Source organism: Syzygium oleosum, unplaced genomic scaffold, assembly GCF_021117445.2.
Source record: "Syzygium oleosum isolate NSW1041296 unplaced genomic scaffold, Sole_v2.1 Sole_v2.17, whole genome shotgun sequence".
Lineage (NCBI taxonomy): Eukaryota > Viridiplantae > Streptophyta > Magnoliopsida > Myrtales > Myrtaceae > Syzygium > Syzygium oleosum.
This window is the reverse complement of record NW_026607501.1, coordinates 1,223,053-1,236,324: the sequence shown is the minus strand read 5'-3', so window position 1 is coordinate 1,236,324 and position 13,272 is coordinate 1,223,053. Positions and strand designations below refer to the sequence as shown.

Genomic DNA, 13,272 nt, shown 5'->3' with positions numbered 1-13,272 from the left:
ACCTAAGATAAGCTAAGACGGTTTTCCGACACAACCTAATCCACAACTAATATTGTAGTATCAACCTCGATTGATTCTTAGGGCAGATCACTAACATAAGCAACTTATCGTGTGCATGAGGGACCAAACAAAAATTGAGTTCATTAAACCCCAAGAAAGAGCAAGAAAATAGAAACATGCGTCTGAGCCAGAAGCTGGAGCCATGGCTGGCTTGCTGGAGCGAAGCCAAGACAGAAGCCAATCAACGACCGGTTCAACCGAAAGTAACCGTCAATGGGGGCGAAAGAAAAGGTCAGAATAAGAATAGCCATGGAGTTTCCAACTACCGATGCATTAGCAAAATGACAAAGGAGAGAGAAGAAGAACATTAATTGTAAAATATGTTGCAGAGAGGCCCCCCCTGACCACCTTGCCTCATTTTCCACTGCCCATGTCCCTTAGAACATGGAGTAAATTATGGCTTCTTGCTCCACTACGCTTCTCTCTCTCTCTCTCTCTGAATTATTGTTTAACATGTTGCAGAAAAGACAGAATATCATTAAAAAAAATTATTTATCCTGCTCTAACTATGCTTTTACTTTGCCTTTCTTGGTAGCGAAAGAATCGAACGTCAGAAACTAAACAACCCCACTCCTACTCAATTTCCTTAACATTGGGCTACGTGTCCCAGTGGATAATCTTAGAATTTAACCGATACCATGTTAGAATTTCTTTCCCTATGTAATAAACGTTTGTACGAAATTTTTTTAGCATCCCAATATTCTCTAATGGATGTTCCATGTACACTGTGTGCTAACGGGAGCATACAAGTTTGTGCTCTTGATGAAGAAAAAAACTTAATAGCATGCAAAGCATGTAGCCCGAATACAGATGTTGAGCGAGGAAGACAAGAATGGTTGCTAAAATCATATATTGCACCTATTCTTTAGCTATTTTACGCTTTGCGCAACTTTAGAACCTTTTGTTTTTCCTTCATAAAGCAATAATTAATTAAATGACATCTACTTTTCTCTTACATAGAAATAAACTAAAAAAAAGGATTTGCTAGGAAAATGATTCGAGAACTAATAAGAAGATGCAATTAAATTAATTCGTTTCGATTAATCAAGTGACTTGTCAAACTCTTATGAGGTGATAATCAAGCATATCATCGTTTTGCTTGTGATTTCACTTCGGTAAATAGTAAACACCATTGCCCGGTGAACAATTTGACATTGAAAGACCAAGCTGCTGAAATTTTGACATTGTAATTTATAAACTACCTACCTATTGAAATAGATTTTTGAAGTTTGAAGACAAAATATCAAGATCAAATATTTGAAGTTTGCAATGTAAAAGGACATATAGACAGGAGGTTTCCCTTAAAGGATAAAGGACTAATGAAAAGGTTATTAAGTCCAGGAATAAATGGTTTGGACAAGATAAATGAGTACTAAGCATCTTGTTCCATATAATCTGTACAAAATACCTTATTCATGGTTTAGGATGTGGTGTAGAAGATTGTTGAAGGGTGTAAACCATTTCATGTAAGATAAAAAATTTGGGAATCAGAACTCTCTTAGCTCTCTACAAGAATGAATATCTTAACTTGCTGTATTCAAGATTAAGAGAGAGTACATGATTCGGACAAATGTGTCAAGAGATGAAAATCAATGGTCGTTCATATAAGATGATGGAATAGTGAACAGTTAAAAAAATTATTCTACAGGGGAGTCCTTATATTTTTGTTAGAATTTCAAAATCATCTTTTAATTATTATTAACAAGATGGTTAGATGTTCGTCCTTAGAGGAAGTTGATGATTGATTTTGCTAATATGATTTTAACGATATTAAATTTTTCTAACGTGAAAACTCTCTCTGGAAATAAGGCTACCACAATCACATGCTCTCTCTCTCTCTCTCCGCCCATACAGCAATGCGGTCACACCCCTCAAGTGACAACGATCACAACCACCTTGAGGTGGTGCAGTGTCTACGGTGATTGTTGTGGCCTCTCTCTCTATCTATTGCTTTTTATTCATAATTGTTTAAATTGATGGTGCGACGCTTACTTGGCATTATGGAAATCTGAGCGAATTATAACGTGGCACATGCTTCCTGACTTCCAACTTAGTCTTCACGTTAATCAAATTAAACGAGTATATGGCTATGAGCTTTTTATAGAAGTGTTACCGACTATTTTGATTAGGGAAAAAAAAAGGTATAAGCGCAATTTGAAATCGTAAGAACAGAAACTATGAGTGACTTTATTCCTATTCTACACTGCCCTAGGCCAACTTCTTCAATTTATTTGTACACAAATGCTATAAAAATGTTCCCCTCCTCTTCAAGAGATTCAGAGCTTCTCACCGCTTTGCAGTCAGGACCCAAAAACAAATCTCATGTGATGAGGCACCAACTCAACAGGGTGTAGTGAAAAATGAAACATAAAAGAAAATGTAAAGAAATCATTCATTTCTCTCTCTCTCTCTCTCTCTCTCTCTCATTCGCACGAGCCAAGCCCAACTATAAAAAGGCATCCTCAATTTACGGCAGAGACTCCCAAATTGATCACTTTTTTAGCTCCCGAGTCTTCAGAGACTCGTTGGAAAAAAAGTTCTCAACTCTCCCAAACACAAACCCTCCAAAAAAAGAAGACCCAAAAGGTGAAAAAAAAAAGAGAGAGAGACAAAGAGACAGGGAAGATCAAGAACAGAGTATGGAGATTGAAACGGTGAAGTGCGAGTGTTGTGGGTTGAAGGAGGACTGCACCCAAGACTACATATCCCAAGTGAAGTCCAAATTTGAAGGCAAATGGCTCTGTGGGTTGTGCTCAGAGGCCGTGAGGGATGAAGCGAACAGAGCCAACAGCAACAACAAGAAGCCATTCGGGGTTGAAGAAGCCGTGAGAGCTCACATGTCCTTCTGCAGAAAGTACAAGTCAAGCCCTGCATTCAGGGTCGCTGATGGGATGAGGCAGATGCTGAGGAGGAGGTCTGGCGATCTGTCGTCTTCATCTTCTTCATCGTCATCATCATCTTCCTCTTCTTCTTCTTCATCTTCTAAGAAGTACTCAAGATCAGCCAGCACTTCACAAGTTGGTGATGAATCACCATACTCACTGTACTGATTGAGGGAAACAGATAGCAGGGGAAGCGCTAGCTATTGCTGATCTTGGTTTGGCTTTCTTGAAAATCCAACCAAAAAGGGATAAAAAAAAAAGAGACCAAAAAAAGAAAAAAAAATGGAGAAAGCTTTCATCTTTTGTCTTGTACAGGGGATGTTGAATTTAGTGGAGGCTTCTTCTGAGCTCTTGGAATTTTGGCTGCGTCTACACCCATGTGTTCATGGGATGTGATTGTTTCTGGTTTTCTCTCCTTTTCTTTTTCTTTTTTCCAAATAATTTCCAAAAACCCTTTATTCTTTTTGTAATCTTTTTTCCAAATTTTCTAGCTCAATATTTTCTTCAGATTTTTCCATTGACATTTTAGTTCTGCATCATACAATAAAAAATTGCAATCACTGGCACTGATGATGCATAATGGACTTAGTAAACCAAGAAATCACTCTATTTCCCCTCTTTTACTTGACATTTTTTTTCTAAGACTTGGTAAAGACTATAGGGATTACATATATCTATTAACAATTTTCATTTTTTTAAGGTTGAGAATATCAAGGGTAAGTCTAGGAGCTTATAATAACATAAGTCAAATGTCTTTTCACTAAAGAGAGGACTGATTCAACATCATGACATGAGCTTCAATTATTAAAGCTGAAAATGTTTTTTTTTATCCCACTATGCCTAGGTTATCATGTTATATGTCGCAATTATTCGTGTTTGTCTTTGCGACGACTTAGCACGAGTTTTAACCATTGGGGTCCCGGCTTCAATCATGGATCTCACCAATCGAGATAGACCCCCATCATATGCTAATGCTACACATGCTAAATCCATTATTGGAAGACCAAAACTCAATAATTTGGACTGGAAAATAATAATTTATTCCACCAAGTCAAAGAATGTGAACTATAACATTGTGTCAATCACAATTTAGTCATAGTGCAATGACCCTCCCTAGAAAAATCCTGGTGAAAAATCACTCTAACCCTATGATTGTGAGACCCAGTAAAAATATAATATTATTACTAAACAATAATGTGAGTTTATTAAATTGATTTGAGATAATAATTTCTTAATTCTCGCCATGACAAGTGGACCCATGAAGATTCCGTAGAACACGGTATCTTGTTTTAGTTGGAATCCATATATAAAAATAATGTGAAGAAGTTAGTCTACCTATTCACAATTTTCAAAAATGTAAAGAGTGCTTAATCTATTAGGTTTTGGGGTATATGATGATTGGTGTGTTCATATACTAACAGCACGTAAATAATATTAATTGGGATTATCGATTATTATTGAAGTTTGAACCGTAATTTACGTGTTAATTTCAGCCATTTTCATTTGTTACATTGTAGCCTCTACATATTTTTTTTTTTTGGTCAAGTAGCTTCTACATATTTACGTTTATAGAACCATGATAGGTTTACCCCTCCAAGGTAGACTATCATCATCATGCATGCATGGAATGAGATACGAAATTATACTTGCACGCGCAATAGTACGTAAAGCTTTAACACGTGCTAGCCAATACAAATTCAAACCCCTAAAAGCCTAGCCCCAATTTGTTGATGAGTTAGTCCTAACGTCACGTCCTGTCATCTCCAGATCTGTCCACGAACATCGCAGCGGCTCGCCTAATCCTTCGTGGCGGTCAATCTCGAAAGAAAATCACGGAGCGATAAATCATAACTTTCAGTCGCTTCAATATGATGGATTCCCCACTATTAATATAGAGACTTTCGATCCCATCCAAAAAGCCAACATAGAGTACGAAGTCAGTAGGCCAAATTATAGGGATGTGGTTCCCCATATGATATGGTTTGAGATCTTTGCTCATGAGGGGCCAATATAGACAAAGGCAGTGCAGTGAGACAGCAACGTTTGTGCGTGTAGGACATGATTCGACTGCATGGTCATATGGCCGCTGCCGTGTCCGGGCTTTGCACCGTTCAATTAAGCCGCGGCATCTCGAATTGGATTCCGGTTTGACACCGAAAAGCAAATCGCAACGAAATGGGGGAAGGGGGAATTTCATTTGCTTTGGGGGACACATGTCTCTCCGAATTTTCGGCTGCTATTTTTTCTTTCTTTTTCGGCCTCCACGTGGCCACGGGGTTGGACCGAAGGCGAGGAGAAACCGATGGCGATGATCCTTCATAGATGTGACCGGGAGAGCTGTCATGTATCGCGAAATTAATGCCGTGGTGAGAGTTTTGAAAGACTCGCTCGTTTTTTAACTATCAGGTCGTTATTCCTTTAAGAGTGTCAGCCAGGAGATTGAGATGACTCGACACCGGCTCTATTGTAAGTCGGTGCGCATGGAAAAAATCGTGAACTACATTAGTCTTATTTCGAACTTTCATAGCAACGTGCGCGTTGCCAATGCATCCTGTTCTTGTACCAATATGTCAACATGTTACAAATCGAAGTATGTTTTATCTATAGGCAAAAAGCTCATCTGAGGACGAAGCAATAATAATGTTTATACACATTTAATTCTTTCACTACTAATTCTAGCATTCACCCACTATGCTTGCTTGTTTTTTTTGTTTTTTTGGTCTGTACCCGCTATGCTTTTCAATTCCCGGGTTTTCCACAATTTTTTCTTTTTGGTCGATAGATAAATTTATTTATTTTGCTAAGAAAGATAGAAGGGCCTACAAAGTAGAGGTCGGTACATAGGCTTCGTTTGGTTCAATTTTAGGAAAAGCTTTTGGAAATGCAAAGAATTTTAGCCTAAAGTGTTTTCATGAAATATTGTTTAGTAAACTGTAATAGAAAAAGACATTGGGAAGTAACTTTGAGAGAAATGTCATTTGGTGCAAAAATGTCTAAAAAGTTCTTTGAGGTGATCAATTTAAACTTTTTAATTTTTAATTTGTTTAAAATTGGAAAAAGTAATGTCCGAAACTTTTACAATTTAATGTCCAGAAAAGATATCGAGATTTATGAAAAGGCATTTCTTGTTTGGGCTTTCACAACCTAGTCTGCTAAAATATTGGCCTCTTTGAATTCGTCATCTATTTCTAGAATGGAGTATGTCCTGAAAATCAAATAGATTTATTTTCTATATTGTCTAAACTTATGCAAGTAAGAAAATACGCATATAGAAAGTAGTTTATATATATTAAAGGGAAAAAAAGACCTATTTCATTCACAGGTAGTGGATCTATATAAAAAGGAGTAAATGTATTTATTCGGGTAAATATCTCCCCAAACTCAAAAGCACGAAAATAATTCTTAAAGCACGAGTTTTCAACCAACTATTTGAATTTAAAAACAAACGAGAATTCCAAAAAAAAAATTTAATCTTTTTTGAAGCACTAATTTGTGTTTGAGTTTCTTATATCAGTTATAGAATAATTCGCACATGAGATTAACATTATCTTTTTATTTGCGAAGTAGTCATTTTTATCTCCAAATGGAGGAGATATTGGCAGTGATGAGGAATTGGCTCCGAAATATCCATGTTGCATTTTCCGGTTGATTCGATACGATGTATTCCAACCTATGGACGAAGATGGCACCCTCATTGAATAGTGTGCCTCGAAATTTTTATGGTCTCTGGTTGGTAAGAAGAAGAATACTTGACAACCTTTCGCTGGCTCCTCGATTTCATCTACCAATTCGTTGGAGACGTAATTGGCAGCAAACTACTTTGAATACATTTAAAGAGTTGGCGGAGATAACATCGACATTCTGAAATAGCGAAACAGGAGAGCTACCAGTATTCCGATGCTTTCCACCGTGGTTTGTGACATAGTGACCCCCACCGGGCATCTACAGGACCGTTGAAGTCCACATTCAATACTGGACAACAGATCATGGAAAACAATAAGTCCAGCTCGTCTATGAAAAATTTAGAAATGAATGTGGTAAGGCGTGATTGGTGTTTGCAAAAAAATTTGACTCCAGCCGAACGTGCTCAATGTAAACAAGAGGACAACGATTGTCGTATCATCCAAATCGTGGTAAGGGACACAACGCCGAACACACCAAATCTATTAGACATTCTCTTGGGTATGATTTGCAAGCAATCGTCATTAAGGCATTTGTATGCATAACTATTTTTTTCCAATTTATTTGAAAATTTACTTCTACTTCATTCACGATTCATGGGATGAGTATTTTTTTTATTAATTCCCCCAATTAAATTTTGTATTATTTGTAATATCAGAAAAAATTTAGTTTAATTTTTTTTTTGAAAATTTTTAACTAAAAAAGAATGTAATTTAATTTTGCAAAAGAGCATATGATTTTTCTTAAACCCAACTTCTAAAGTGGAACTCGGGTCAGCCCGAGATTTTCCCCCGGACCCGACCCGCACGGACTCACCGACCCGACCGATTCTTGGCCCGATCAGTAGCGTCAGTTTGAGCTCGCAGATGACCGTTGGAAATTCAAATTTCAAAACCCCTTTGGCAAAATCTCGCACCCCCGAAAACGCACATGAACACACCCAGCGAGAGATAGACAGAGAGAGAGAATCAAACAATTTGACAGACACATTTGATCCAACGCAGCCATGAAAGCACTCCTCTCAGATTCATCGTCCTCGTCCTCGTCGTCTTGGTTGGACACTGCGAAATCGGGGACCACCACCACCTCCGCCGCCACCACCAACGTGTCCTCGACTCCGGTTCGGGATGACCGGGCCGAGTCCAGAGACAGCTGCTACTTCCCCGGATGCCGGAAGGACGCCAACTGCGAGTGCGAGATCTGCCTGGCCAGCATCAGCGCGACCCTCGATCTCATGCCCGCCAGCGTCCAGAAGAGCTCCTTCACTAAGCTGTCCCCTTTGTCGCAGCCGACGGCGCCGCGCCGCGCCCCGGTGTCCTTCGACCCATCTGTTCTGTCCACTCCTGGGACGACTATCTCGAAGACAGTGGAAAGTCCGCCGAGCTTGAAATCAGCTGTGTTGCGTGAGGGGAAGGAGATGGGGAAGAAGAAGGCGAGTTTGCGGTCGGGGTCAGGGTCGCGGCGAGAGAGGAGGTTTCTGTGGTGGGCTTTGTGTTTCGTGTTGATATTCATGGCGGATTTGGGGCTTCGGTGGTTGGTCTCAGCTGCCGTAAGCCCCGAGCTATCGAGTGATGCAGTGAGGCAGATTGGCGAGGATTCTCGGAGAGTAAGCGATTTGATTTGGAAGATCAGGTTTTTGCAGAGAGAGATACAGGGTTTTGTTGAAGGCAGGGTGTCAAATTGCAGTGACCAGAATTCTGCGTGGAAGATCAGTCAGGTTTGAACAAAGTTCGAATTTTTTTTTTCTTTTACACGTCGATTTCTTTGCTATTGAATTTCTCAAGTGATACCTCTGAGGTTCTCTCATTTTTAAAAAGATGGCTCTGATTCAAGTAGTGATGAAGCACATGCGTGTCTATTGTAGGGTGGTCTGCTATTGAGTTCTAGGTGCACACTGTACAAATCGATGACAGAAGAGGTGGGCATATGGGGATGGCCTTTGCAGACCGCAGGGCTTCTCACAACCGGCGCTTCTTCGAGATCATTCACTATCATCAAAGGCAGAGTCACAGAGGTAAATTTCAGCACCATCCAAAATGGCTATAGTTGCAACCAAACCTGTTGAGAAGATTGTTGTTTTGTTACCATGCATGATAAGCTTGTATCTTTCCAGATTACCCAGTAAAACTTCTTGGCCTTGCGTAACCAATAGAGGGTCAGAAATCTGTATGACTTTCAAAGTGTGTACGGGCCATTATATGTTTGATGTAATTGCTAGAAGCATTGCTTGCGGTTTTATTACCATCTTGTTGTGGCAACTAACTGAACTGCAATCTTTCAAAGGGCCGGTTTCTTTTCATTGCATGCCTTACTGATGAGGTGAAAACTTGAGAAAGACTTTTGAGTTTTGGCTTCATTTTCCATTTTGTCCATGTCATACCATTTGCTCGTGGGTTTATTATGTTTTCTTCCGTTCGATAGTGGAGCAACGGAAACGTGGGCTATATCATCCGAAAGGTAACTAGTTCTTGGGTGCACGGAAAATGGAGAGCATCTGTCGTGCAGCTTGATCCTGGTACTTTGATTCTGGAGTACAAAAGGAGCTCAATATTGGACGACTCGGGATTTCTAATGAAAGCACTGGAGTTCTTGAAGTACCAGATGACAGTAGTAATCGGACGAATGAATCAACGGTTTTGGTATTTCCCTGCTTTCGAGGACCATCCTGGGCAGATCAGAGCAAAATATAAAGTCCCAACTTGAGCCTGTGTGCTGCAGAATGCTTCAGTTCTCGATTCTCATCCCTTATGAGGAACTTTTTTGGTTTTTCTGCGTAGCATGCACATGGTGAAATTGATAGCTCTTGATTTTGACTATTCTTTTGTTTTTTCACCCGTACTTTGAACCGCATTAGTTCGAACAAGTTTTAGACAACAACTGTACTTATTGGACACAGTAATTGTAAAGTTTTATTCGCTTTGTGGAGGTAAGTTCTGATTGCCATGTTACCAGAGGGAACTATAGCTGTAGTCGACCGTAAGTTTCAGAAATGTCCAAGATGCACAACTTTTACATTAACAAACATACACAGAAATCAAAGTTCGCTGAACATGCAATTGCCAACATTTCAGCTTAAAAGATGTCTAATGATATCCGGTAGGTGGTCAACCTCAAGTGGAACTCCTACCAATGAAGTACGAAACAGAAGCCCAGTGGGCAGGGACAAGGCATATGCAAACTCTTTTTGCACCTCAAGAGTTTTGGAATTACAGAATAGCATTCTACATGAATGTTTTCTTTACAGACAACAACTAGAGTGTAATTTACAATTTCAATTTAATATTGGAAGGAAGAGGTCGCAGAGTACAATCACCAATAGTCTCTACAAGAGCAAATGCCATCTTTGCAATGGTGAAACCTAGTCCTATCTCTGACAATGATTTCTCTTCTGTATTTCTTTGAGATAAGCTTCATGAAAGTATGACAGTCCTCGCATATCCTGAGGTTCTTTACTATGCGGATGCATGATCCTGTTCTCTGGGTCAACAAGCCATAGCAAACTGCCAACTTCTCACTATGCCAAAGTACCACTTCTCTCTTATCTTCAACCTCTACATCAACCAAAACACAATGGGCACTAGGAGCATAGCCGACAAGCTTCAACTCTCTAACCACCTCATCTAATTTCACATAGATTTGATCTGCTCGATTGTGATCCCGGTCAGCCATAGCAAACTGGTGCACCTCGTTGTTTAATTCAATCCTACTCCATCCCCTCTCCTTGAATACACCCCTCTGTCTCATTAATTGCCTCAACTCACCGACATCTTGCCATCTTCTATGTTTTGCATAGATATTTGATAAGACCACGTGAGCTCCATCATGATCTGGCTCCAGCTTGAGGAGCTGCTTGGCGGCAAATTCTCCTAGTTCATCCTCACCGTGAACCCGACAAGCGGCCATCAATGAACCCCATATGACAACATTAGGAGCCAGAGGCATCGTCTCTATAACCTCCAGAGCTTCTCTTAATAGACCAGCACGCCCAAAGAGGTCTACCATACAACCATAGTGCTCATATTTTGGCTTGAGATTGTGTTCATTAACAATGGATGCGAAGATTTCCCGGCCCTTCTCAACCAACCCAGCGTGGCTGCAAGCATAAAGCACACCAATAAACGTTATCTCGTTAGGCTCAACATTTTCTTCTTTCATTTGATAAAAGAACCTTAGTGCATTATTGGCATCCCCGTGCATGGCAAAAGAATTGATCATAGTGGTCCAAGAGATCACGTTTTTGCTCGAAATTTTCTCAAAAACTTTTCGCGCTCTCTCCAAGCTACCACATTTGGCATACATATCGACAAGGGAGTTCTTGACAGGCAGAGCTTCTCCAAAACCATTCTCATCAACGTACTTATGCATCCATCTGGCTTGATCTAATACACCAAGATGAGCACATGCAGATACAACACTCAGGATGGTGATCTGATCAGGTTTTATTCCCCACGCTTGAATCTCCTTGAACAAAATGAGAGCTTCTTGAGGTTGATCACTCTCAGCATAGCCAGAGATCATTGCACTCCAACAGACCAAGTCTTTTTCATCCAGCTGGTCAAAAATTAGTCGCGCATTCTCAATTTGTCCAACTTTGGAATACCACGATATCATGGCAGTTGAAACAACTAAATTCTTAGGAGACATTTTGTCAAAAAATTCTTGAGCCAAATCCATGCAACCAGAACTTGCATACATGCTGATGAGGGCACTCTGTATATGCGGATCCAATATGACATTATTCTCGGTGATGTACTCATGGATCTTCTTTCCATAGGTTAAGTTACCGGCCCGAGCACAAGCTGAAAGTATGCTAGAAAGAATCATCTTGTCTGGTTCCACATTAGAACTCCGCATTTCTTCAAACAGAGACATAGCTTCATCAAAGAGGCCATTCTGACAGAATCTGCAATGTCAAAAGATAATGCGCATGAAATAGGATGGCTGGAAAGTGCAAATCTATAGCTTGATGCATTTAAGAGACTACAGCATTTTGGCTTCTCAACTGTTAAAATATGTGTTACGAAAAAATTCCCACAATCCACGACAATCACCTTCAACTAGTGCAGGGTATAAACTCAAAAGGACACAGTATCAAGTGCATCTGTACGTGAAACAGCAAGGAAATCACCATACCCATCAATCATGATGCTCCAAGAAACCACATCTCGCTGCGACATTTTATCGAACAGCAAGTGCGCATCCATAATCCGCCCACCTGCAGCATACACACGGACCAAAGCAGTCTGCACAAAAGGATCACCACCGTACCCCAACTTAACAACCAACCCATGAATCTCCGACCCCTCGACTAATCCCGCCTCTTTCGAGCCCGCCTTGAGCAAGGGAGGGAAGCTGAACCTATCCAAAACAACACCCTCCCTCCACATTTCATCGAACACAACGAGGGCATCCCCGGGCCGGTCTCCGCGGGACAGCTCCCGCAGGAACTTGTTGAGGACCCGAGTTTTCGAGGAGTTGGGGACGTGGCGGAAGACGGAGAGGGCATAACCGAGGCTCGGGGAGGAGAGGAGGAGGTGGAAGAGGAGGGGGACGGCGGAGGGGTGGTTGAGGTTGGCGCGGCGGAGGATCTGGGCGTGGACTTGCTTGAGTTGGGCCGGGGTGGTGGCGGTGGTTAGGGCGGTGTGGAGTGTCGTGGTTGCGGCGGTTGCGGCGGCGGAGGGGGGAGGGAAGGATGTGGCGGGATGGAGCAGCGCTTGCATGGCGTGCGGACTGGAGCGTGGCGTGACGATGCAAATGGGTACCGGAACATGTGTTACATCGAAACTTAGACGGTCGAGTACGACGAGACGCATGAAATCCACGTACGAACCATCGTGTTCGAAGATTCAGATTTTCATATAAAGGTGAGTTTATTTCGCAAAAAATAATTTTCAGAAAAACACTTTTCTTGTTTGGTTTACTTAGAAAAATAAGTTAATGGAAAATATTTTCTTAATCAATGAAAAATGTTTTATTACCAAAGCTTAAATTCAGGAAAATGATTTTCCATTTAAAAGAATCGAAAAACGTTTTCCAAAGTATGACTAGCTGTCGACGTTTGGACTCGAAACTTTACGTTTAAGCACGAAAACCCCCACGTTGGTTCTCAAGTACCAACATTTATGACCAGGTCTCGACGGTCGGGCTCGAAACCTCGGTGTCTAGGGCCCAGGCCCCCGGCACCCATGCTCGAGTCCATCAAGGCTGAGCTCGAACCCCTAGTGCCCGTACCCGATGCTCGTACCCAAGCTCGGCCGAGGCCGGCAAACTCACGGCTCGCCAGATCCAGGTTAGCCCAAGCTTCGTCGATCGGGCTTGGCCGAGGCCGGCGAGCTCGCAACTCGCTAGATCCAGGCAAGCCCGGGCTCAACCGGGGCCGGCGAGCTCACGACTCGCGAGATTCAGGTGAGGCCGGCGAGCTCGAGCTTGCCTATGGCCATCGCCGGGTGAGCCTCAAGCTCGCCGGTGGCCATCATCGGCCGGACGCGGTGAAGGGAGGAGGAGGGAGGAGGAAAAAGAAAAGGAAAGAAATGAAAAAGGAAAATTAAAAAATAATTTTAAAAAGAAAATTAAAAATAATTAAAAATTCGATTTTTAAAAAAATAAAAAATTTTAAAAAATCATTTTTTTCCTAAAATAAAGTCATGAG

The 13,272-nt window shown here is 41.2% G+C and overlaps 3 protein-coding genes across 3 annotated transcripts; 2 read left to right on the top strand and 1 right to left on the bottom strand.

Moving 5' to 3' along the window:
* Positions 1–2,522: 2,522 nt before the first annotated feature.
* Positions 2,523–3,412, top strand: LOC115688704 (uncharacterized). Its single transcript, XM_030614607.2, has one exon. The coding sequence runs from the start codon at positions 2,700–2,702 to the stop codon at positions 3,108–3,110; it is 411 nt and encodes a 136-aa protein (XP_030470467.2). The 5' UTR covers positions 2,523–2,699; the 3' UTR covers positions 3,111–3,412.
* A 4,124-nt stretch (positions 3,413–7,536) lies between these two features.
* On the top strand, positions 7,537–9,553 carry LOC115688718 (uncharacterized). Its single transcript, XM_030614630.2, has 3 exons — positions 7,537–8,340; positions 8,488–8,637; positions 9,045–9,553. The coding sequence occupies exons 1-3, from the start codon at positions 7,630–7,632 to the stop codon at positions 9,324–9,326; spliced, it is 1,143 nt and encodes a 380-aa protein (XP_030470490.2). The 5' UTR covers positions 7,537–7,629; the 3' UTR covers positions 9,327–9,553.
* Positions 9,554–9,793: 240 nt separating this feature from the next.
* LOC115688717 (pentatricopeptide repeat-containing protein At4g14820) lies at positions 9,794–12,459 on the bottom strand. Its single transcript, XM_030614629.2, has 2 exons — positions 11,757–12,459; positions 9,794–11,526 (listed from the first exon to the last, which is right to left on the bottom strand). Exons 1-2 carry the CDS (start codon positions 12,434–12,436, stop codon positions 9,933–9,935), a joined length of 2,274 nt encoding a protein of 757 aa, XP_030470489.2. The 5' UTR covers positions 12,437–12,459; the 3' UTR covers positions 9,794–9,932.
* Positions 12,460–13,272: the final 813 nt, after the last annotated feature.

Coding starts and splice junctions, on each gene's coding strand:
- LOC115688704 (XM_030614607.2), top strand. CDS start 2,700: ATGGAGATTGAAACGGTGAAGTGCGAGTGTTGTGGGTTGAAGGAGGAC.
- LOC115688718 (XM_030614630.2), top strand. CDS start 7,630: ATGAAAGCACTCCTCTCAGATTCATCGTCCTCGTCCTCGTCGTCTTGG. Junction 8,341..8,487: donor CTGCGTGGAAGATCAGTCAG/GTTTGAACAAAG, acceptor TGTCTATTGTAG/GGTGGTCTGCTATTGAGTTC. Junction 8,638..9,044: donor TCAAAGGCAGAGTCACAGAG/GTAAATTTCAGC, acceptor TCCGTTCGATAG/TGGAGCAACGGAAACGTGGG.
- LOC115688717 (XM_030614629.2), bottom strand. CDS start 12,436: ATGCGTCTCGTCGTACTCGACCGTCTAAGTTTCGATGTAACACATGTT. Junction 11,527..11,756: donor TGGAGCATCATGATTGATGG/GTATGGTGATTT, acceptor TTGACATTGCAG/ATTCTGTCAGAATGGCCTCT.